Genomic DNA, 26,771 nt, shown 5'->3' with positions numbered 1-26,771 from the left:
TTATAACATTGTTTCCTCTAACGTCGCATACCATTTAATCCTAGGATTTCTCAAGGCCGCGCTCTACTTCAAAAATGCATCTTTTAAATGCTTTCGTTACCACATGATTGTGAATGGACAGATTAAAATTCAATTAAAACGGGTTTTTGATCAGAAACGTGATTATTTTATGAATAATTTATATATATGGAGGCAGTGAGTTTGCTTTAAATGTAATTGTCTCTAGAAGTAATGAAGCGCTCTAAAGAATAGAGGCGTGTGACCCAGGTATCAAGCAGAGTAGGGGGTTCAAATCCTGGCTTTACGGATGATTGTGTAGTTTTGGTCAAATCGCTGTATTTCACAGTGCCTCGGGCTGTGTGTGCATTTCAATTGTTCCAAAGTGTAATTACCCGATTTAAAGAAAATATGTACACAATATTTCTGAACACAATGGTCCAAGGGTCATGCAGTGACGTTTGGGGGTCACCTTTGTTAATTTCCCCACAAACCAACTAGAGCTCCACAGTCCCCACAAAATGGAGCGTAGACCTGAGGGGTGGGAGGGGGAACACAAAGGGGAGTTTGGAAATGTTTATAATGTTTTATGGTGACCATCCGATCCCAGGTACCTCATTGCGCATTAATTAGCAACTCATTGAGGCGGCCTCCGAGCGGCGCAGATGGGTGTCCGCCGCCCCCCACACCCTAGGCGCTCTCAGTGCAGCCCTGACTTGTGGGCGCTCGCCCTCTCACTGGCAGCTTTTCTCGCCACTTAGGAGGAATTTATGTCGCCTCTGTCACATTAAACATCTTTTTTATCTGCTCCTAAATCAGAGTTTTCTCGTCTTCGGGAGGGGGGCTGGTTAATCAATTGTCAGATGTCAGCCACAACATTTGTGTTTAAAGAACGTTTTTACAAGCTCAGATAGTGAGCGGATAAGAGTTGGGAGTTAAACGCATTTTGGGAGAGGGGCAAATGTTGGGGGTGGGGGCACAGAAGGATGTGTGGGGAGGACTGCAGAAGAGCTCCTGTGTGGGTGTGAAAAGAAAGTAAAACAAGTATTGGCATAGCCAAGAGGTCTTGCCTTTGGGACCTTATAAGTGTTTAGCCATGCAACAGTTGATGTTGTTGCACCAAGGATTTTGTGCTGCATAACTAAAAACTTATAAGGTCACAAAAGCGAGACCTATTGGCTATGCCAATGCTCTCTGCCCCAACCAACACACTTTTTTTTTTTTTTTAACTTTAATAAGCGCGGCGCCGTCTTCAAGGACACCGCGCTATGCAATGCAATAGGTGTTGCTTTTGGTATTGTAAATAACAATGCCTTTTAATTTTTTTAAAGGCATTGCCATTTACAATGTCAATAGCTCAAAATAATGTCATTGCGAGACCTATTACATTGCAAATGCTTGTTAGCAGTGCAGTTAGAGTATTTATGTTTGTCCAGCAAGGAGTATCACAGTGCAAGTAATCTGAGAATCCATGTAATGAAATGTCTGTCTACAGGCATTATTAACATAGTGTAGTACAAATCAACCCAAAAAGGCCTATTGGCTTTTACGTACAATTTTCATAATAAATAAGTCAATCATTCTGTGTAGGTTGTAATTTTTCATAATAAACAAATTAAAGCTATGGCATGTTGGGTAACTTTTCCTAATTAACAAATCTGTCCTATACCCGTTATCACTGGTTCATCACCGTAACAAACTTAGGGCAATTATACAGAACATAGGCGTTCCTACAAGGTAACCACATATACAGTCATAAAATTACAAACACTAACAAATATTTCGGAAAATTATAAATCTATACAAAATTATTGTTTGCAAAACAATGTTCAACCTCTTGTAAGAGGGTTAACAACAATTATCAAAGGGCAAACATGCTACCCCACGGTTAGCATAGGTGCGGGTGAAGGGGGGGGGGGGGAAAGGAGAAACACACCAAAACCCATGCCTACTACACTAATCTGTGAGGATCCATGTAACCAATGCTGGTCTACAGTGTTATAGCAATCCATCCTTAAAAGCATATTGTCTCCAACATATCATTCTCACAAAATAAATAACTCTGACCAACTACATTTGCCATAAAGTTTCATAATAAAACAATTAGACCTATGGCCTCCACATAACTTTTTCCAATGCACCAATCTAGACTATATCCTTGGCTTATCACTATAACCAATTCATGACTACAAAATGCCACATAACCTTCCCAACAAGGCAACTATTGCTATACAATCATAAAATCACAAATAATATAAAAAATTGCCATTGACAATCCTTCCTAAAACAGCATAGCAAGGATTCTTGTAATTTTGTAACCTGAAGTTGTGTGACCAATAATCTTGCCTACTATGGTAATCTGTGAGATTTCCTAGATCAAACCTGTCTACAAGCTTTAAAATAGTGTAATGACGATCCATCCTTAAACCTACTTCATAATAAACAGACAGTAAACACATCAGGCCTCCAACCTTTATTAATGTCTTGTCACCATAACCAACCAAGCCCTTCAGTGTGGAGCATAAGCTTTCCAACAAGGCAGAAAATGCAATAAAAGCACTCTTGACCGAAGCACATAACGTATGCCCAATCTAAATCAATATTCAAAGAAATCAACATTTTGACGGACCAAAAAAAGAAAACCTCTGTTAGTAGTGCTTCTTAAAGACCTTTTTTTCCCTGTTGATTAGATATGAACTTGCAACGACTGTACTGTCAAGCCGGACCAAATCTCACTATGGCAGAGAGAGTGCAGCGTGGGTCAATCCCCTGATGTTTAGCTTCCAAGGAGAATTACAGGCTCCTAATAGCATGAGGTTGAGTTGATGCTCTCAACATTGTTCCAAGTTTTTATATGAAATAAGAAGACTATGAGGCCTTCCACAATGCAACACAAAACGAACTCCTAATTAACTTCTTGCACTTATAATTTTAAATGCAAAAACAACATCTTGCCATCGACATTGCCAACTCAATGGCTGGAAAGCTGGACAGGTGTCTTCAGGTCAAGTTAAACACCAGGAAAGCCCAAAGCAATATTTTATTCTTCCAAGTTCAAAATCACATCTGGCTTGAGTAATACACCTTTTATTTGAAATTCTGGAAAGTATGTTCCTGATGATTAGTTAACAGTAGTACTTATGTCATTCATTGTTATTAATAAAATGATTACTCGCAGCCGGTGGATTATCCTGAGAAGCAGATTTACCTTTCCAGTTGGGCGAGGAAACTATATTGAGAGACACAAGGCTAAGTTGTTCCTAAAAGAAAAGTGGGCATCCTACATATGGCGCAGCAGAATCAAGTCTTTTCAATAAAACAAAGTTTCAGAAAGGGTAATGATAGTTAACGTTACCTGTGGGATTTCCATTTAAGCCATTCTCGTTCCTTATGTTTCTCATTCCTAAGGTACGTTTACCCATACTCAGCATGGGCTCTGCCGTGCAGGGCGTGGTCAGGTCCTCTTCCATGCAGCTGCTCTCCTGGCTTTGGAAGCCATCACTATGGTTACAGCTTTCATTGTTGTTAATGCTGTCCTCCTCTACGTGATCCTGTAGCCCCATCACACCATCCACGGTCATTGCCGCCTCGCTTGGGCAACCAGGGAGCCTGTTCTCGTTCTCGTCAGGGACCGACGTTTGAAGCGTCTCTGCCACCTGCATGAGGTCCCCCGCATCCAATGCATCACTCTGCATTTGACCGATGTCGTCCATTACAGCGGCCTCACCTTTCATGTGGTTTAGAATTTAGTAGAAGCAGTCTTCACGTCTACAAGTAGAAGAATAGAGAGCACTGATCAAGATAACAGGCAGACACTAGAGGAACATTTTATTGAGTACACTGCTACTACAACTTTTACATGCATGGAAAGGGGAAAGCAATATACAACATGTAGCTCCTAATGACACCGAATTGAGTAAAACAATCAACTAGGTTTACAAAATTACTGAATTGAGAAAAATTAAGAAATGTGTACAATTTTATAACAATCTGGCTTAAAAAACACGAATTTCTTTAACTTATTAAAGCATTGAGGGTCATCAGTAACGACTTTTCATTGCCTGCCTTGAGATTATCAGGGCACTAAAGTGATCACAAAAGCCAGATGTAAGAGCAGAACCTGGTTTTGTAAAATTCCACTCGCTCTAAAAAAAAAATCGGGTTCCCCACCTTCAAAGTCTGCAACAGACTGAGTGATAAACATCTGGAGAGAAAAATGACAGCAACTAAGAGGGCTTTATTTAACTAACGCCACCACCTAATACATAACTGAGCAAACAATATTGCTGGTCATACTGCACCGCAAAACAAGGACGAAACCACAAAATTAAAATGTTGGGTTTACATGAAATACATGGAGGGGCTGAGTACTATGGCGAAGGTTTCTAGGACACTCCCCTCGGGTGTGAATAAGAAAGTTCACACACCTAAGATCAGAGAGGTTTTATCAAACTCTTGCGGACACATCCTTCTGGACTCTTGACACCTTTAACACTCACCTAGTGTTCTTTTTTAAGGTCATCCATCGCCTATAGTTGTGTAGTTATCACCCATTATGATGCATTAAGCCGCCCAGTACTGCGCAGCAATCAAGCTGTTTTCCTTAGTGATCATACCACAATATCAAGTGAGAACTAAAGATTGCACAGCCAAGATCACCATCACTACACAGTCTGAGCAAGCTAGCCCTTGAACAATTATCTGATTTTATTAATATGCTGAGGTGCCCATAATAATTATAATACTACGAGTAATTTAAACAAAAAAAAATACAAAAAAAAAAAGAGAGAGTGCTCTACTCTAGAGCAAATTAAGGAAAGGAGTAATATTCTAAGTGTATGATTAGAAATCCGTAATTTCCTTTCATTGACTAGCATTTTTGTAACATGACAAACATTTGTTAGTACTACTGCATAACATTTTAAGTTATTCACAAAACAGATTTCAGTACATATTTATTTTCAGGGTTTGTAGAATTGTATAACTGTCTCCTGTATGATGTGGAGATGTGGTGCCCAGGCCTCAGTGCCTGAATGCATGTACCTGGTATTATGTTTTTTGATTTTGGCCCTAGCCTCACACCTCATCTAGTGTATGCATGCACAAGCAGCATGTAGAGTCCTAGACCTTTCTCTTGATATTTGTGAGGTCCTGGACCCGTCCAGTGACCTGGAAAGGCGCACCAAGTGTGCTCTCATGTTACAGCTAACGGACTACTGTCCCTCACTTGGGTTTAGCATAGAGTGGTGGTGGCAGTGTAACGTCTTTTGTGAATACATAGTTCTGGTCACATCTGTGTCACTGGAGTGGAGACAAAGCCCACTCATGCAAAGTTCCGCTTCTATGTGCCAAGCTGAATCTTAGTACTAACATTCCAAGTGTATGCCGTGCAATTTGTGTGTGTAGCCTGCATGGTACATGTATCATGTGTATGAATAAACCAGAGTAATAAAGGCCTTCAAGCATCGAAGACAAGGCTCCTTTAGAAATGTCATATGGCCTATAGCTGAGGAGCTGCTGATAAGTTTTCCTGCTTGTAGCGTGATACAATGTCTCTTACAGGTATTCATTAGTTGACAGTTTTACTCATCAAAAAACATGCACATAGCAAGTTGCAGGGGAGGGGGGAAGGGAGACAAGAAACTAGCGAACAATGAAGGCAACAATTATTTTCTTGTATTTGGTCAAAAGATAAACCAACAGCACTCTGTTACATAAAATGTTATGTAACCTGTACAAAACTGTGCACAAGTGCTCGTGACAAAGGTGAACGGCACAAGTGGAGGGTTATATACAGCGGGAGACTGCACGGAAAAGAACAACAATATATACAGTGAACTCTTATTGGCTCTCATACATTAATACAATAATGAATACAGTTAATTTTGTGGGAACCACAAGGATGGAGGCAAAGATTGCTCTGCAGTGTCGATGGTGTTTCGACCTGTTCAGATTGCAGGCCATCATCAGGACCAGGTTACTAATTTTATAAGGGTGCTGTATAGGAGAAGAGACAAACCAATCAAAAATGGACCGGGACAAGCAATAATAGAAAACAGAAAGATTTCGAAGTGGACAGGATAAGAAACTAAAGACTGAGAAGGCACCAGGGATGAACCTGAAGGGACACGTGCTGCTGGAGACATCGTTATGACGGGGGCACTCTGATACGAAGGTAGTGCACGATGAGGAAGGATGCCATAGGCTAAGGGTGAGAAGAATCCTAGCCAGAGAGGTGACATAAATTACGATGGCCATAAAATGGAAACTAACCTCGCTTGAAGGCGTGGAATATGCGGGTAGAAACAAGAAAGGTGTCTGTGGCAGTAAGATAGTGCTAGGGACTGAAAAAGAAAGGAATGCAGTTGTGTAAAAAGGAATGCAGGTGTTTAAAATGGCCAGGAGGAAGGTCCACTTACAAGTCAAAGTCTTGGAGGTGCCTTGCCAGATGAAATCAAAAGTTGTCTATGTACGCTTTCCACTGTAAAATGTATTGTTGAAAGGGGCTGGAGGGGGCTAGGATAATAAACAACAATGTTGTCCATGTACAGAATGGCAAAATCAGGAGCAAAAGCAGCCCCCATAGAAGTACCTTTCACTTGTAAATAAAAGCCGTAGTAAAATTACAAATCTTTTATTGTTGTCAATAACAGGTTCAGTAAATCCATGATGAAAATGGTGTGTACGGCGGGTGGATTGGGTCTGTTATCAAGTATGTTCTGTATCACAGTCAAACCTTCAACCTGGGGGAATATTTGTGTCAAGTGATTCAATGTCTAACGTTGCCAGTAGACCGTCAGTGTGGGGAAAAAGGGAAAATCTTCAATCAAATTAAGGATATCGGGTCAGTGGAGTGAAAGGTTTAATGAAAATTTTTACATGTTTTCCAACAGGCTCCAGTACTGAACCACATTTGAAAACAATGGGTCTCATTGATGTATTTATGCACCATGTGTAAAGTGTACAAGACAAGAGTCCAGGGATGCTTGACGTTTAGAAAAGTGAGAAACCCTTTCTCCCCTGAATTGAATGTGAGACTCCCGAATCTCTCCTAGTTTTCTCAGGGGGGGGGGAGGGTCCTATCCAGCTTAATGTAATATTCTCTACTACTGAGTTGGCAATGTATTTCCAGTCTGTTGGACTCTTTCGCTTGTAATACTATCCCCCTCCCTTGTCTGCAGGTTTAATTATGAGGGATGTGTCTTCCTTCAGTGTTTTGAGAGCAGAACGTTCCTGTTTGGTAATATTGTAAGGTACAAAAACTTTTTTTGCTGTAAGGCTAGGATATCCTTCATGATTAATTTGTTTAAATCAGCAATTCAACCGGGATGGAGCTGGCAGGGGGAGAGAAAGTGGAAGGAGGACTCAGACCTGACAGTTCAGTATGCCTGCAGATCTCACCTTCTCCAAAATAGGCTCAGAGTCTTAATCTTCTAAAGAATCTCTACAGATCAGCCTGTACATCCCAAAAATGTACACACTCTGTCGGGACAAACATTAAGTCCTCATCTAAGTAAGAATCTGATGATAACCAATGTGAAGGAGAAATTAAAGACATGAATTTAGTCTCAATCAATAAATCTTTTGGCGATCAACAGTGGTAGTATTTCTGGTGTGTAAGCCTGCATTCCGGGGTTATGTACCCCCTCCCTCAGTTTGGTGGTCGCATCTGTCCTGTCCCTAAAACATATTCCTGATATTTAGGGTTTGTAGGTCCACTGGTATCCTTTCCTGGGTCAGAGTTATCCCCTGAATGCTCAAAGGTCTCTGTGAATGCTACAAAGTTCTTTTGGACTGGTTTACCTGCCCGATGGATGGTTCGGTCCAACATTGTTGTAAGACCTGTTGGTATAGTAATCTTTGATCAGATAAGTGTAAGCCCTCTCAATCTTGTACATCTTTCCTGACTTTGGTTTTTTCGCTTGTCCAATGCATGTATATTCGAATATAATTTTCTCTGCTTTAGCATCCAAAATCATGCCGAGTCTTTGATTTGTTTTCCCAATTCTGAAAATTCCTCAAGAAGTCTTTTGCAATGATCCAGTGCCGTATCTATGCCCAGTACCATTAAATGTCTGGAGCAAGTAATGCGAATGTGATTAAAACCTTATATGTGCTACTTATACTCGGTAAAAACACAAGAATGTTCCTTACTTGCAGCCCAAATGGTATCACATCTGCTTTCAAATATTCTGTCATCATCTTAATCATTAATTGGAGGTGTGTACATTTCTTTTGACATCTCTCCAGTTTATCAGGAAGATCTGTAGAGGGCAGAGCGTCCTCAGTATCATTAGAAAATAGAGGGCCCTTTTAGAAGTTTTTGGATATAATCCTCGGAATACAAAGGTATCAAATCTGGCATAGTGTGTGTACCTTCCACCGGGGCAATAAAAGGAAAAGGTCAGCTAAAGGAAGAAAGGGAGAGAACCTTACTCACTAAACTGTAGCCCTTAGTGCAACATGACTGAAGCTGATATGCTCCATCTCAGAGATGTGGCCTAATCTGTGCTACTCCGCCTGAACTATTGAAGACAGTGGCGTGTTCTGAGTTACTTCGCCCGGAAAGTGAATCCACGGTGTAGACCCAGCTGCTGCACTGGACGTGTGTGACAAACTCTGCAGTTTTCCAGAAACAGTAAGCCAACAAAGTACCAGAGAGGTCTGTGCTAAACATTCACCTCTGGTTGAGTTGATCCAGACCCAAACAGCCCGGCGGGGCTGCTACAAGCACCTTTTAGACAAGCCATGAAGAGGACCCAACATGAGAACTAAGGAGGTCAAGGAAGAGGAGCCAGGGACACTAAATTGCATTGGGTGCACAGTCTGTGTGCAGTATCAAGTTCTAGTGTGCATTCAAAGTACTTTTCATCTAGAAAATCAAACATTGGGCTGGCATGGCTTAGTAAGAAAGAAAACGAGGCTAGGTGGGTAGACTCTAATGTTGACGAAAAGGGAAGGACACACAACACGGACAAACAGATTTCATCCGCATTTGCCCAGTACAATGCTGATTTTTATGACCGGAAAACATCCAGCACCACTGACAAAATTACTAATTATCTTGCAAATCTTAACATCCCAGGGCTAGGGGATGAAGATGTGAAACCCCTAGAGGAAGACAGAACACTGGTAGAGGTGGGGGATGTAATAAATAGGTTGAGATCAGGTAAAACCCTTGGACCGAATGGGTTCCCTGCCGAGTTTTTCAAAAATGATTAGAGACCTCATTGACTCTCACCTTCTGGCTCTATATAGGGACGCATACAAGGGAGGGATCTTCATACTGCTACTATTATGGTTATCCACAAACACGGAAAACCCAGGGACATGTGCAACTCTTATCGCCCAATCTCTCTCCTAAACATGGAGGTCAAAATTCTCACGACCATATTGGCCACGCGTTTATTAAAAGTAGTTATCTCTCTTATCAACTAGGACCAATCCGACTTCATGTCGGGTAGGTCGACCAAGTGCAACCTCCGACGAGCCCATAACTGGATGATGATGCTCAGGACACGGACTACCCAGCATGCTTTTCTGGCGTTGGACGCAGAGAAGGCATTCGAAGCCGTGCACTGGCCATTCTTTGATGCCGTCCTCGTCAGGCTTGGCTTCGGTCCGAACTTTAGGAGATGGGTGGCACTACTCTACACAGAACCAAGGGCAAAGATTAGGGTTAATGGACGGCTCTTCTCTGAGTTCCTGATCTCCCGCGAGACCAGGCAGGGCTGTCCTTTGTCCCCTTTATTATTCGCTCTATTGATAGAAACTTTTGCTTGCCTAATTAGACAACACCCGAGAATCACCGGGTTTCGGGTCTCAGCCGACAACTGGGAGGAGGAAAGAATATCGCTGAATGCGGATGATGTTCTTCTGTTCATCACCAACATAGCAACCATGATCCCAACTGTGTTCTCGATCTTGGAGGAATATAGCCGGTTTTCGGGTTATAAAATTAACTACCACAAGTCTATAATATACAGTTCAACGCAAGATTTGGAGTGGCCCTCACTACCCGGAAATCTATGTATAGCCACAGAAGGCTTCAAATACTTGGGGATTCTCCTCAACCTCAACCCTATAATATGTTGTACACATAACATATACCGGGTCCTCTCTAGCTTTAAGCAAGATCCAGACAGGTGGAGAGAACTGCCACTCGTAATCATGGGCCGCGCAGCAATGTATAAAATGATCGCCCTACCCCAATTTCTGTATGCCCTGCAGAACACATACCACCCCCTCCCTTGGTCATTATTTAGGGAAATCGACTCCGAACTCCGAACACTTCTCAGGTTAAAGGGTCACCCCAGAATTGCATTAAAGATGTTACAGCAAAACCCGTACAATGGGGTCTCGCACTTCCGAGTATAGAGGCTTATTATTGGGCGGCCCATCTTATTCCCATAAACAAATGGATACACCTCCCAGGAGATCACCCCACCTATAGGTTAGAAAGAGAAACATTTACACAAAAAACATTTCAAGACTATCTGTATGGCGGCAAAGGGACACACAGATTACTCCCCGCAACCAGGGCCCAAATTTTTAAGTATGCGCAACTGCGACATGCCTGGATGGCAGAAGGATTAGAGGTGTCTGAGCTCCCTGAGTTTGCACCACTGGAGGGCATACTACTTCAGGAAGAACTACAAACGAAGGCAGTCTCTACTACCCATAAAACTATAAACAATAATATGCCCGACACCCTGGCTAAATTAAGGGGGGTGTGGGAGGGAGAACTAGGGAAAATGGAATACATTGATTGGCAGGCAGCCCTGATGCACCCTTGGGAGGTAGCAATAAAAGCCAGGTTTCGCCTCATTCAATTCAAAATCCTCCATCGGACCTATTACGATAGAAACAAACTACACAAAATGGGATGAGCAGAGTCGCCTCTATGCTTGCGTTGTCACACTTAATATGCCAATTTTTTCCACACGCTGTGGGAATGTCCACAAATAGCCATTTATTGGCAGACAATAAATCACTGAACTTAGCGCAATAAGGGAATCACCCTACCATTGGACCCTAGATTCGTCCTTTTGGGGATCCCAAGTAAGGTGGATGTCCCCAGACCCCAACTCCTGTTTAGCGCACTGGGCCCGATTGTGGCTAAGCGGGATATTGCCCGACGTTGGAGGTGTGTAAGAAACCCCTACGTTACAAGAATGGAAAGGGGGTATGGATTTGTACATGGCGCTGAAAGGGTCATCTATAAAAGCAGAGGTTGTCACAAAAAATTTAAGAAGATATGGGGGGGGTTGGATGAGATATTACGGTTTGTACTTGACTGAAGAAGATACTCAATCTACCGCAACTGAGAGGTTGGACTAATGATGTTTCTGCTGGTCCCAGTGGGAGGATGGGGGGGTGGGCTGCGAGAAATGGCCATATTTGGATGTGTACTAAGGTCCTTTATGTAAACTGTTTTCATATTATGATTTGTGTTCCTCAGATGCTTACTGATTGTGGGACGGGTCGGATGGCTGAATGTGGTCTTAGTGCAATGTTATTGTAACAGTTATGTCAATGTTCACAAGTATTGCAAAATAAAAAAAAAATATTTGGGGGTAAAAAAAAAATCCAACATTGGGTTTGATAATTAGCTATTATATGGATGAGCGGTTGTTGAGCGCTGAGCTCAAGCACCTGTACACTACCTCCCTGAGAAGCATGTGACAGCTCGCCATTGCTACCACTAAGACTCAAGTGCTGAAAGGGCTGCACTTCGCCGAGTTTGCAGAGCCATAGTAGGACGGACTTATGAACATAAGAGACACATTGCCCTCAACTCCCACTGTTGAGTTCCAGTAGCTCTTGCTCACCCCATGGCCCCCTAAAGAGGTCTGACATTAACTAAGCGTCTGTTTTTTGGGATATGTTTTATTACCACATCACAGACATTTTGACATCTTCACTAGCAGCCATCATAGTTTGTTACCTTAGAAAGTAAAAAACGCCACAGGTACCCACTATTAACCACAGTTTTTCCGGAATTGGTAATGAATATGGATGTAGCCTTACGGCTAGAGCGGTCAACCTCGAAGCTGGGGAACCGGGTTCGAGTCTCGGCAACGACGCTCAACATCCTGTGATTCTGGGCAAATCACTTAATCTCCCCGTGCCTAACAAAAATGAATGTGTCGGTCTGTAACGAAACTGGTGCGCATGTAAAGCGCTTTGATACCCGATATCTCGGGTCTAGTACGTGTGTACACACACACACAGACACACACACACACACAATTTTACAGCATTGGTTAACTGTGCACAACAATTCCAGGGAACTTTGTGGTGACCCTTTCTTGCAGTACTGAGTTGACCCAAGTGATATGAGGAACGTCTTTCAGAAACCCATGCATTGCTTGAAGCATGTTGAGTTATATAGATACTAGTGACCAGCATAGGTCCTACAAATAACCTGCATGACAATTGGCTCAGTAATCAGGCAGCAGTCACACCAGTAGACCTGAATATGGCATTAAGAGTTTGCTTTATTAATTTGCATTGACATTAGTCATCACGCAGTACATCTGATAAGACACAGGCACATGCTTTCACAAAACATACATTTAGATATTGCATACTTCTGCCTAAAAGAACTGAGTTATCTGGAGCATTGTCTTAATGTAGCTTTAAACAAGGTGCCCTTTTGTGAATATTTATGCTGACCCCATCTCAACCTGAATATATTTTAATGAACAAGTTTTGAATGTTCCCTTTCCTGTTTATTATAAGCGGCACATTAATATTCAGTAGTCCTTCTAGTGAGGCCTGAAGAGGCCCTTCACCTACAGACCTGAGAAATTGTGATTGAAATGTGCAGTGCACATTTTAGCTGCAGTACTCACAGAATGGTTATCTCGAAGAGCTGCAAATGTGAATCCTGCTGTCTTGAGTTGTAAGCAGCTAAATGGGAAGCAACTCTTCTGTCATGTAATGGTTCCATTACATATAAAATTACTATCTTCCAGGAACAAACCCTCCCCCAAGCACAGACCACTGTTCACACTTAGATCAGAAATATATTCTTCTCATCTGCTTACCACGAAGGATCACATTGTTCTTACCTTTTAAGGTCTCACTCGCAGCTTTAGCTGTCTGACTAAAGCCCATGTCGGCACACACTACACAACAAACCCCAACAACAAACCCCCTTCAATATAAACTTGCACATACAAACAGAAAGGGGCCCATGGATGACCCCTTTTAGCCATTGGAAGCTGTGGTTCTAGGGGATGTCCATAAGAACGGCTGTAACCTCTCCGCAATTTGTTAATGTAGGTTCCAAACAAACTGCTGAGAGAGAGAAAGAGAGCGAGAGTAAGATTGCTTGTTCTTGCTTTTCCAATGAGAAGGATCCCTGCCCCGTGCTCTGTGCGTTCAATAATCACGTCCCATTCCTCCGTTTTAAAATGTTTCTTTTCCTATTCTTCTTTGAGGACCAAGGCAACGGCTATGTGCTAGCATAATGTTCACTTTAGTACGCACCGCACTGTGAGTGTGCACTAGAGATCTGAATTTCCTTTGTGAGGCCATGGATATCTAGTGTAACTTCTTCAGATCTTGGTAGAGACGTGCCTGCCTTAGCAGGCTCAGCTCTGTTTTTGCTCCTACATTTTGTAAGATCTGTAGTTTGTCAACCTTTCCATGTCTCCAGAAGTAAAGAGTTATAAACTAGTTTTCCTCCCGTAATGGCTCTTGCTTATGCAGCTTTATCTGTCTCATCCAGAAAATATATTTTAAGCGTCGAGACTGCAAAAGCATGCACAATTGACACTATTGTTTCCAAAAAGCCTCCTTTGCAGCCTAAACACTTTTGATCCTTTCTGTGGAGCAATAAGCAAGCACACATTGATTCACGTTAATCAGACCTGCCTGCTGCTCCCGATATGATTGAGGTACTATTTCTTACCCCATCTCCCACTCCCTCCATAGGGCATTTTCTTCCTACTCTGGAACCTGCTTCATCTTCCTCTTTCCCAGCGAGCTGCCGTAGTGGACACATGCACCAAGTGTTAGCTCCTCTTTAGGAACCGCTTTAAGTAAATTGTCAGCTAAGTACAAAAGCTCCTCTCCTCTTAGCCCGTTTTTGGTTTATATGACAACAATGAAGGGGTTGTATGTTCAAACCAAGCATGCATTTCCCACGCATGCCTTTACAATGCGGTCCAAACCACAAAAGCGTCTTTACAACGTACTCCTTTGCCACGCAAGTAGGTACAACTTGCCTTAGGGAAAGCAGTGGACTTTGGAATAGTATAATTTACTATGCCAACTCCAGTCTGCACAACAGTAGGGAAAGTATTGGACTTCCTAAGGCATCTCATTCTAAAAACTTGCGTGGTAAAGGAATGCGTAGTACAGACGCATTTGTAGTTCAGACCGCGTTGTAAAGGGACAGCATGGTTCAAGCCATTTGATTGCTACTGTTTACCCAATGGGGATAAAGACTGCAGGCTTTATGGGAGAAGTGTGGTGTCTCATGTAATCTGAACCCATGCTCCAAAAAATAATGAAGCCTCGCACGATCACTTCATTCCCACTCTGGTACTATTGTCTGCAGCTCCTGTAATCACTTTGAAAATTCAAAAGTAAAAAAACTGGAAGTAAATGGAAGTGGAGCGGTCCAAACAGGTTTCATGCAGATTGATGAACCATAAAGGGATAGGGAGTGCCCACCAACACCAAAAAAAGACACGGGGAAAAAGTAATTCTATGGACGATACTGGAACCTCAAAATTCGGACCACATGGCAGTAAACAAGGATTCCAAGCCATTTGGCTTCAAAACATGACTTATCAGGCTATATTTAGGACCTGCCCATTCAGGCAAGTTGACAAAGAACACATGTCCTGTTGAGTCAGACAGTAAAGGAGCAATGAAGATGCCTTTAAATCTTGTTTTTATCTTGTCATATTTGCTCTGTGTTCAGAGGTCAGAAGTCAGTTTACAATCATGTTTCCTTCTCTGACAGTTCCAGGATTTACTTTTCCTTCTCTGACTGCAGAGTTCCAGGATTTTGTAAAGTGAACTGTCTGACCTGCTGTACGAAGCGTGAAATGAATGGCTGTTTTTCCTAACACACATTTAAATAGCTAATAAGTCAACTGTACAAACATTTAAAACTATATTTCAGTAGTTGTGGAAGCCCATTTGTTGTACTTCTGTGTGATGAAATAAATATTTTAAGAGGATGAAAAACAAAATCAGTAAACTTAACTTGGTGATGTGCAAATGATAAATATATTTTCTGGAATCCAATGTTCACAGATTATTGTTAATACACTATATAGTTATATCAGTAAAGCTGCAAGGTAGTTGGAAGGTTTTTGGCCATTTCTTGGAAATGTACTGTCTTTTAATGATAGTGCGCTACAACATCATGCCTTAGTACTAAATATATTAACCCCTTCAGTGCCCATGACGAGATAGTCTCGTCATGGAGCGCGGTTGCGCTGTGCCCATGACGAGACTATCTCGTCATGAACCCCGCCCGCTAATGAAACGCCCGGCACAGGGCGTGGAAAGGGCGGGGCACTGAAGAGGTTAAAAGTGACTGTGCAAATATGTTCTGGAGAAACACTCCTGCCCCTGCCCTGATGGCAATGCTATTAGTAAACTGAGATGCATATCACGGATCACGCGTAACCCTATATGTGGGCTAGATTCTTATTAAACATGGAGCAAACGTTTAGTCTAATACAGAAATGCTGAACTCATGTATTTGAAGGTGATGTCATATGTGAGAAGGAAGAAAAAGGCGACTGTAAAATAAGATATTTGCCAACGATCACACAATTTAAGACCAGTTTACCGGACAAGTACATAACAGTTAGACATGGGTCAAGTACATTACAGTTCGGTCAAGTAGATTATTGAAGTTACTGGACCTACAGGTCTAGGAACATTTTTATAATTTTTCGAGGCCTGCTTATGAGAAGCTCATCCAGCCCAGGTGTATTGCATTCTCCAACTTTTAATTATGTTTACGACACAATAGCACTAAGACTACAAGTCTAGGAAGGATAAGGTAAAATCAGGCCTGGATGGGCTACACATGTGAGCCTATGAAATGTAAGCAATCTGTGTATTTTGCTTTTCTGTGCATCTCTTGGAGTAATCTGGTGCAATTTAGCACAGCTAACATGGTTTCGTTTCAAGTGCAAGGAAGTAGTCTAGTTCTCCTTCCTTGCGTTCTAGCTTTTGTAATGCTGGACTTGTATCATGAAATGTCCTATTACACTACCAACGAACAGTAACATCACTCAGAACTAGGTGATTTTTTTGCACAGTTTCTCAAATATCAGTATAATTCAGCTAGCTATGCCTTTCCTGTGCAAATACTGGTCCCATGAGTTCTATAGCGATAAGTACTATTATAAACATAAAAAGAGGTTTTTTACTTTGCAGTTTCACTTTCTAAATGGTCAATAGTAATCTTTATTAGAGCCCACCGCCTAGCCATTGTGACTAGCCTGTTTCATGCTCTGTAAGTGACAGGCTTGTGTGTGCTTCGTTACATGGCACAAATAGGCACAATCTTGTTTTTTCACAATGGCCTTTCTGAAGAAAGTTTTATGCAAATAAAGGTTTAATCTTTTCTTCTCACCTCTGCACCCCACAAATGTAAGCATACACCCATATCTGTATCAACTGGCGGAGAAAAATATTCTTGTTGTTGATTATTGATGAAAAAAGTGTTCATGGCAGAGTTCTTCCACTAGCAAGGTTTCTTGGTCAAGCAAGCTTTCAATAGCCACTCCCCCCTCCCTGTGGCTCATTAGCCAAATTATACCTGCTGAGTTTGGGTTGGTTTCGAGGTTCTGTGCGATCACATTAGAGCTGCAGGTTCCAGAAGAATTGGCCACTGCCACCCCTCCCTCATTCCACCTGGGAGGGACAGACAATGCCACCAACCGCCTCGGACACCTTATCCCACAATGGTCTGCAGGATGTCTGCATTTACATAGAGACCCAGACTGAGGCAGTGCTTGATTTGAGCCGGTGGCTTCCGGTGCTCGACACCGGCACTTAATTCTAGTTGTGTTGGTACGGTCATTGACAGCGCTGGCAGGGGCGATGGGTGGTGCAGGCTGCAGTGGCATCCTGACGGGGACCTGGCACTTTTATTTTTTTATATTTTTTTTTAAACAAATTGGGCACTGCTGAGGGGGTGCTTTGAAATACTCAATTTGTGTATGACAATCTGCGAACTATGCCTCTTGTCAGGAATGGGGAATTTATCTATGTCTGTTATCAGGCGTAGGCAATTTAGCGGGCTGCTTTTAGGTCTACACGGCCTCGCTCCACTCTACGCTCCTGCACTGTATGCCAATCCACTCTAATCTACTCTGCACCACTGCACTCTACGTCTTTGCACTCTGTTAAACAGTCTACTCTACGCCACTGCAATCTACCCTACGCCACTCCTCTCCACTCTATCCTACACCACTGCACACTATGGCACTGCACTCTACACCAATGCACTCTCCGACACTACACTCTGGCACTGCACTCTACCACACTTTACTCTACTCCTCTCTACTCTCCACCACTCTACTCTATGCAATGCACTCTACCCTATTCTACTATGCACCACTGTACTCTACGCTATACTACTCTATGCCACTGCACTCTACTCTGCACCACTCTACTCTACCCTGCGCCACATTCTACTAAGGTAAATTTGTAAACTAGCAAAGTTGTATGAATTATTATATGTAATAAGCAGACTTGGACTCCCCACTACCTTCTGTATTTTTTTAAATCAACAAAACCAGCGAAATTCACCAGTTATATGTATCTCAAGGAACTATAACTTGTGCTCCCGCCATGCACCTTTGTCGTTAATAATTGTTTAGCAAATGCTGCTGGGCTATTATCAATGATGTCATAGAAGATGTCATGAGTGCTGTAATATGGGAGATAGTTATCAGTGCATGGAGAGGGCACGAGTTACAGTTACCTTAGGGCATGAGTTATAATTACTTTAGATAAATAGAACTGCTGAATTTCAGTGGATTTGTACCTCTAAAATGGCATGTTTTAACTGACATTTTCACCCAGCTATAATATCACTTTAACCTTTGTTTTTTTAGGGAATTTCTAGTTTTAAAAAAAATGTAAAGTTATATTTTATTACTTTGACTGTGCACTATGGCAAGGACCTGCGAACCACCCTCACCCTAGACAGCCCCTCCGTCACGCACGGTTTCTGGCACGGTCCACCTCCACAACCCTCCTTGGCCCCAGGTACTCCATCCCCCAGGGCCTAATTTTTAAATGAAGAGGTAGGGCAGGTGGACCCCCTCCACATGACTCCTTGGACCCTGGGGAGCCCATCCCGAGGCTTGTGCTCAGGTGCCCACCCAGGGAACCCAAAACACATTAGTTAGGGGCTAAAAGAGGACCCCCCTTCAGTGCCTCGGAGGCCCTGACTGGTCCCCCGCATTCTGCTGCAGGTGAGGAAGGCATGTTTGCTCCCATCAGGCAGGAGATATAAAAATGCTCCAGCCAGGCAGGAGCAAAGACATGTTCACTACCCACGCTGATTTGGGCATGGAAATTACTGTGTTCCGGCAGTGGTGGGAGCGGGTGGAGTGTACGAGACTGAGAGAAGACTATGCACATATCATAAATGCAAAAATTACAATACAGTCCAGGACGGTGATCAGATGTGCCTATATTTTTGCCTATGATGCAAATAATACAAGTATTACATGTAAAAAAAATCACTGAGAAAGCCAATGGGTATTTTCTTTGTATTTACCCATGCTCGCAAGGGACTGTTAGGTTGCCCTTCCAAATTATTTTCAGAGGCTAAAAGGCATCATCCAGAAGCCCCTTTCTGTATCTGTTTGGCATGTGTATGAGTAGACGTACATTGTGAGACTTACACTGTATAGTGTCTGCAGACATTAGCTCTTTGGAGACAGCTACAGTGGGCAGTGAGACGTAAAAAGGCAAGTACAGTGTGATCTTTGGTGGTTAGCGATATAAAGTATATCATTCTAATCGGAGTGTAAACGCGCAAAGGTCTGGCTGCTGTATTATTGTTTTCGCTACAAAAAAAAAAAAAAAGGTTAGAGTGCTTGGGGGCGGTCATTTCTGGAAGAGAGTCATTTTTTAGTTAATGGATCATCCATCATTAAATAATAGAAGTGCTGTTTCCCATTTAGCTGCTTACCACTCCACTGTATTCACATTTGCAGGCCTTGGAAATATACTTCTGTCAGTCTGCTGCAAATACACGTACTACACACTTAAATCAGGAAGGGCCTCTTCACGCCACACTAGAATGACCACTGAATATTAATGTGCCGTTCGTAATAAAAAGGAGAGGGAAACTTCAAAACATATTAATTAAAATTTATTCAAGGTGAGATAGGGTCGACAAGTCTTGGTTAATGTTCCATTAAGGCAATGCACCCGATCACTCATGTCTTTTGGACAGAACAAAGCAATATCGAAAAGTATCTATTGTAAAAACCCGTGTCATCAGATAAAGTACTGCGTGATGACATATACCAGCACAAAATGATAAAAACAAATTCTTAATGCTTCAGTTGAGTCTAGTGGTGTGAGGATCCGAGCATGCCCTCATAAAGGCAATCCTTATTTTGAGTTTTTCATACAATAGGCAATCGGTGTTTCAGTTATCATGTATAATCCAACAGGCATGGGTTTCCCAATTCAATTTCAAGTCTTTATTTCGATTTTCATCATAAAAGACAACATTAATATATTAAACAATTTTAAAAGAGGGATACAAAAAAGGAGGATGGACCTTAATCTCATCATAAATTACAAGTGTAATGTACATAGCAGCGACAGTTATAAACAAATATCTCATTATTAAAAGTCATAAAAAATGTTAAAAGGTAACCAAATAATCAAATGAGGCGTAATTTATATGCACGAATAACCCAAATCCAATGGAGAAATTTTGCAATAGTCACAGATTGAGAAGTATTTGTTTTAAGGCACCGCAAAGCCTCAACACCTGTCCGAAAACCCAATAAAAGACAAATTGGTTTAAGCCAGACCCGCCGTGGAATTTTGTACTCCGGGCAAATAAAATATGCGCAATGTTTTCCCGTTGTGCTGGACAAAAGGGACAATCAGGGTTAATGCCTCCTCGCCATTTAGCAACAAAAGAATTAATAGGAAGAGTGCCCACCCTGAATTGGTGATATCGCTTTCTATCCTCCACAACTGTAATACAGTCCCAATAATTTTCAAACAGGGGCCTGTCCTTCAATGCCAGATAGTCCGAAGTTAAAGACGGGCCAATGCTTGAGCCAAATCTTCTTTCAAAAACCATCCGCCAATATAAGTCTTTTAAAGTTTTTCTGGGGGGAAAAGTATGTGCCATGGGCTCTTCCCATAAACTTGCTAGGCCCATAGCAAAGTAAAGTAACTTGACCTCCCGCATCCATAAGATCTTTTGCGCCTTGTCGGCCCCCCTGACGTCCAGGAAAGCCCGAGCGTACTCTAAGAGTTCAGGGGTAACCCAAAGCCGCCTCCAGTAAGCCACTGGTCTATATCGTGCAATATCCTCTAAACGCAAAACCCCCAAGTCGTAGTAAAGGGGAATAAGAGGAGTGGATGCTGGAAGGCCAGTGATTATACGCAAAAAACTTGTTTTGGGCCCTAGTCAACTGGGTAAGGTTACTGTAGCCCCACAGTTCTGCTCCATAAAGAATTGCCGAGCCTATCTTAGCATCATATATTTTAAGTGCTGGTATTATGGGTCTAGTGTGAGACAAGTGTAGTTCTTTTGTTAGTGCACCAGTTAACTGAGCATGTTTTATTATCACTTGATCTATATGCGGTTTCCATTCTAACTTCGACGCAAGGGTTATACCCAAATATGAGAAGACCTTAGTCTGCTCTAATTTAATTCCATTCATTAACACGTTCCCTCTAACGTGTTTGGACTTATGTAAGACCATAAATTTCGTTTTGGTTACATTTACAATAAGCCCATGATCTTTGCAGAAGAATTCAAACACGTCTATAGCTTTTTGTAGGCCCTGTTGGGTCTTAGAAATTAATAGAGTATCATCTGCAAACATCAACAGAGGAATCAACTTACCGTCCAACTTTGGAGCATCGGTAGGAATTTGCTTAAAATAGTTGATCACTCTGTTGATGTATAATGAGAAAAGAGTCGGGGCTAAAACGCACCCTTGGCGAACTCCCCTGGCAATTGGAAATTTATCTGTGACGCTGCCTAATTGATTCCATCTGACCTGGGCAAAATTGTCCTCATGTAATTTCATTAAGAAAATTAAAATATCTATAGGCATGCCTTGATCTTTAAAAACTGACTACATTTTTGCTCGAGGGACCAAATCGAAAGCCGATTTAAGATCAACAAAGGCTGCAAATAACATTCCCTCTCCCAACTGAACCACCCGCCAATATATTAACAAAAACCTAAATACCTGGTCTATGGTACTTGTGTGGCTGCAAAAGCCTGCCTGAAGTGGTGATAAGACTTCCTCCTCCTCAATCCACCCTTGGATTCCTAATAAAACAAGCCTAGCTACCACCTTCTGTATACAGTCGATCAGGCTTATAGGCCTATAATTGCCTGGATCAGAGCGCTCTCCCTTTTTAAAGACCGGGATGATCTGGGCGCCCTTCCAGGTATTAGGTATGGGTGAGCCGTTAGAAATGCAATTAGCTAGGCACAAAATATAGGGTGCCCACAGTTCTTTGTCCTGCATAAACAGGTCTGCCGGAACCAAATCTATACCTGGTGCTCTACCTCTAGGGATGGATTTCAGTACCTTTCGTACCTCGTTTAAATCAAATGCCAAAGGAGATATATCCATGATAGGGGAAATAATTGGTGTGCAACACCCCTCATATGCATCAGTAGATGCAAACTGGGATGCATAATGCAAGACCCACAGATTAGGTGGCACATAATTAATTGGTTCTTCTCTTTTTGTGCCCCTACCCCACCTGACCAAGTCCCAAAAGGAACACATTGAACGTTCCTTACTAGCCGAGTGGAGATCCCTCCAGTAATCCTGGTCCCATGCTCGTTTGGCATCATACTGGCCTTTTTTATAAGATGCACGAGCATCCCTAATACAAACAATGTCCTTAGTTTTTACAGCATCTGACAAGGTCTTATATGCAATCCTGCATGTTTTCCCATACCATTGGTCCTCTTTTCTGGGTTGCCTATTGGATTTGGCATGAGTCTGTTTTATAAAGAAGACCCTAAGTTGATTAAAAAAAATTGTGTGGATAGTATTTGCATTTCCCATATCTTCCTTCTTAGCAATACAGTTTTGTAAGGCGTTAGTGGCATGAATAGTTAAATTTCTAATTGTTAAAATGTGCCTCTCATTCCTTAGACAATTAACCCATTTGACACGCCTTGAGTCGTTAGATTGGACAATTTCCACCTTCCTAGAAGGAACCTCCTGACAATTAATCTTAAAAAATTTAAATGATAGTAGTAAGGGGTCATGATCACTTTCCACCCTATCCACCACTATCATATCCTTGATGCTAGACCAATGTTCTTTATTGGTAAGTATATAATAAATGCGGCTTTTACGAAGTCCATTATTAAACGTAAAGGCCCCATGTTTGTCAGAAGCTGATCTACCATTTATTGCACGTAGCCCATGTCCAATACAAAGTACCTTTAGCTGAAGTGCAGCCTCGGTCCATTTTTTAATTGGCGAAAGTGTCAGATGGGGAATATTCCATGAACAATCCTCTTCTAAAGTAAGATCGATATCATTGGTGTCCAAAGGTTAAAAGCAGCAATTAAAATCACCCGCTACTATGACATTACCCTTTTTACAATACAAGTCAAGAAGCAGGTCCAACTCCTCCACAGTATTTGAAGATTTACCCCCCGGCAACCCTCTAGCATAAATGTTAAAAACGAAAAGATCTTTTAATCCAGGGCACTGGACAAGAATAAGTAAAATGTCATTACTTTTTGAGTCCAATCGAGTCAAATTATACCTGCTATCCTGTTTAATCCATGTTAAGAGTCCCCCCTTAGCTCTTCCATGGAGGCTAGGGACAGCAGGAACATAAAAACGGAGGTAACCATGTCTGTAGTCTAAGACAGTCGACCAAGTTTCCTGTAATAATATAATATCCCTATTGTCAAGGAATTTGGACCAATCAGATGACACTACTTTATTCCTAAAACCTGCCACGTTTCAAGAGACTAGAAATGAAGGGACGATATCATCGTCCCTACCTTGGGTGCCACATAATAAGGCTTCCTGCATGTCTCCAGTAACTTGGTCCCCATGTTGAGGAGCCTCTTGTACAAGATTATTGGTGTTAACAGTTCCACTTGTCTGGGCTATGTCAATGGGCACTGGGCGAATTTCACCATGTGGTCCACCACCAAATGATACATTTGCTCCAAGGAGGTCGACCGAATGGATTCCTCGTGGGCCCAGGTCTTGACCATGAACAAGTCAGTCGTTGCAATCTAGTGAACTCAACACCTCAAGTCTATTGCTTACTGGTGTAAATCTAACATGAGGATCCAGACGAGGAGCAAAATCTCTCCCTTTAGTGGCGGGTTTTGGGCATGGAGGGTAAAAATACCCTAATGGCAGGATATTAATGCGATCATGGTGTATCCTCAGTGAGTCTGCCGGTCTTAAGATATGGTCTACCAGTTTAGGGGATGCAAAATTAACAACGACACAGTCTCTCTCCATACCCTTCCTAGTGTCTCCCACCCAATTCACCCTTCGAACCATCTTAAAATTATTGTAAAGGTTATCACCCAACACTGTTCTAGTATTCAAGTAGTGTAGTGCTTTGTTTTTAAGTGATGACCAATGTTCCTCTTTACCGTCCGATGTTTTAGGGACATTAGCCAAAATAATGGTATATGGGCACGCCTCAGGGGGGAGATGAAGTTTTATGTGTTTCTGGGGAATATGGTGAATTCGATTTGGACTACCCCTAGAACCTCCACAACCAGAAATGGTACCTCCTTCGGAGGTTAGGATAGTTGGTGCAATTGTTGTCTGAGCTACTACATATTCTCTAGGTACGTGCGCTCCAGCATTCAAACTAGTGACTATTGGTAAATGGGAGGGAGCACTATCAGGACATGTAGCTATTAATTTAGTCTCTATCAGAGAACCCTGTTGGTTTAGTAACTGTCTTTCCAGGGCTATTAATCTATAATCAATTAGCTCGAGCTTTTCCATAACAGGAGTAATAAGAGCTTTGAGGCACTCCTCTAGGTTCCCCAAGAATCTCAACACTTGGTCACCCTCAATTGGGTTACCCAGTGTGGAGATCATTGGGTCACCCTCTACATGAGTCTTGGATTGGTTGACCTGGGTCAATTGGCTTTCTACTTGACAACCCAGGCCAAGAGTGGAATTACTTTTCCTGGCTTGTTTAGCATGTGATTTACTACCCTTAATAGCACTATCTGCCTTCCGCTTCCTCTGCTGCTCTTTAGCTCTAGTAACATGCTCAACCCGTGCCTGCCTAGTGCGTGTATTAGGGGGGGAAGGCGGCGGGCTAAGAGCAGGAGGGCAGGAAGTATTTATCCTAGTAAGGGCATCATTGGTTAGTGGGTCTGGGCTTTGTAACATCTCTATAGGGGCTTGAGAACTTCCCGTTAAGATAGTAGTTAGTGTATGATTCAAGTTGTTAGTATTGTTACTAGATGGGTCAAGAGATAGCCTCCTCTCTACCAGTTCTATCTCCTTGGCCACAGCAGTTTCAGCCCGTTTAAGATACGCATCCAATGTCCCAGCCCCCCCTTTAGAATTGACAATAGATTTAGCCATGTTACTTTCAACCTTCTCAGAGAAAAAATACTAGTAAACAATCAAAGAAGCCCCCACACTAACGTCGCTCTTCAAATAGAGAACGAAAGTCACTTAATAACTTAACTTGTCGCTGAGTTAGTTACGTGTATTCCAGAGCCGAATAACGAAATTGAAGGGACCTGGCCCGACCCGGCCTCCTCCGGCCTCGGACGGCCACAGACGGCCCCGCCCTTGTCCTGGGCTTAGCCCGGCGCTACCCGCGCGCGTCCCGCGATGCGGGAGGTGCTATGTGATTTTAAATGTCCGGTACGGGAGGGAGGGGCCGCTGCTGCTGACGCTGCCCCTCTGCCTCCTGGTGCCTGTAGTCCACTGGGCGCTTGTTCCTCGAGTTAATCACCCCCAAAAGGCTTCAGCTATGCTGAGCGTCCCGCGAAGCGGGAGGCGCGAGGTGATTTTAAATGTCCGGTGCGGGAGGGAGGGGCCGCTGCTGCTGACGCTGCCCCTCTGCCTCCTGGTGCCTGTAGTCCACTGGGCGCTTGTTCCTCGAGTTAATCACCCCCAAAATGCTTCAGCTACGCTGAGCGTCCCGCGAAGCGGAAGGCGCAAGGTGATTTTAAATGTCCGGTGTGGGAGGGAGGGGCCGCTGCTGCTGACGCTGCCCCTCTGCCTCCTGGTGCCTGTAGTCCACTGGGCGCTTGTTCCTCGAGTTAATCACCCCCAAAAGGCTTCAGCTACGCTGAGCGTCCCGCGAAGCGAGAGGCGCGAGGTGATTTTAAATGTCCGGTGCGGGAGGGAGGGGCCGCTGCTGCTGACGCTGCCCCTCTGCCTCCTGGTGCCTGTAGTCCACTGGGCGCTTGTTCCTCGAGTTAATCACCCCCAAAAGGCTTCAGCTACGCTGAGCGTACCGCGAAGCGGGAGGCGCGAGGTGATTTTAAATGTCCGGTGCGGGAGGGAGGGGCCGCTGCTGCTGACGCTGCCCCTCTGCCTCCTGGTGCCTGTAGTCCACTGGGCGCTTGCTCCTCGAGTTAATCACCCCCAAAAGGATTCAGCTACGCTGCGCGTCCCGCGAAGCGGGAGGCGCTATGTGATTTTAAATGTCCGGTGCGGGAGGGAGTGGCCGCTGCTGCTGACGCTGCCCCTCTGCCTCCTGGTGCCTGTAGTCCACTGGGCGCTTGTTCCTCGAGTTAATCACCCCCAAAAGGCTTCAGCTACGCTGAGCGTCCCACAACAACCTGTATGGCCTATAAAATTGTTCTGAAGCTCTTTCTCCAAACTAATGTTCGCCATTCAACCAACAATACAAAACAAACATTAGCAAAACCAAAAGGTATGGTTTATATCAAGGTGCTTCGATGCTTCCAAACATGTAGTCACTATTTCATCTGTCTAGGCACTCAGTCACTCACTCTTCAACTCGGTAATCTATTGATTCACCTATGGACTAATTATTGCATTCACCTACTCACCCGTCCTCAAAACCACACAGAAACTCACTAATCAATGAACAGGCACTTTTAGATAACAACCATATATAATGATTTTGCTGTTCTTATGTAGGGGAGGGTTTTGATGGCCAGTCTGTGAGGGATTTGAGGGCACAGTGAATTAAGCGTGTTATTGTGCCGTCAGTAGTGCTAGACTGCTGCTGTCTACGAGGGGTGACTACAGTCGCTAGAGTGTGACTAGTAGTCGGTCGGTGGTGTGAGAGAGTTTCCAGTAGTGTGTGGCTGTTACTCTGATGGTGTGGGAATATTGTTGATAGAGTGAAACTGCTAGTAGGTGATGAATGCTTCCAGTAGTATGTATGTAGCTGGTTGAGGGGTGTAAGAGCGCTGTCTCCATTTAGCATGTTTTGCCTTTCTACCATAAGGCATTCAAGAGCTCCCCTTCCGATTCGTCGAGACCTTGACTGAAGACACACTGTTTTCTTATTTAATGATGAGGAAATCTCGCTCTGGAAACATCACT

General features: G+C 43.1%; 1 protein-coding gene across 4 annotated transcripts in view; it reads right to left on the bottom strand.

The window, feature by feature from the left end:
• The window catches only part of CNST (consortin, connexin sorting protein), a 417,345-nt gene that overhangs the window by 253,398 nt on the left and 137,176 nt on the right, over positions 1 to 26,771 (bottom strand). For 3 of the 4 annotated variants that reach the window (XM_085611472.1, XM_085611469.1, XM_085611468.1), the window contains exon 4: positions 3,353 to 3,765. The exons of the other annotated variant lie outside the window; for it this stretch is intronic. In XM_085611472.1, coding sequence (XP_085467598.1) covers positions 3,353 to 3,731 — 379 coding nt within the window. In that variant the 5' untranslated portion in view covers positions 3,732 to 3,765. The remainder of the gene's footprint in view (positions 1 to 3,352; positions 3,766 to 26,771) is intronic. 4 annotated transcript variants of the gene reach the window in all.

The sequence above is a fragment of the Triturus cristatus genome, chromosome 6 (genome assembly GCF_964204655.1).
Source record: "Triturus cristatus chromosome 6, aTriCri1.1, whole genome shotgun sequence".
Taxonomy (NCBI): domain Eukaryota; kingdom Metazoa; phylum Chordata; class Amphibia; order Caudata; family Salamandridae; genus Triturus; species Triturus cristatus.
The sequence above is the reverse complement of the archived record's forward strand: the minus strand, read 5'-3'. Positions and strand labels throughout refer to the sequence as shown.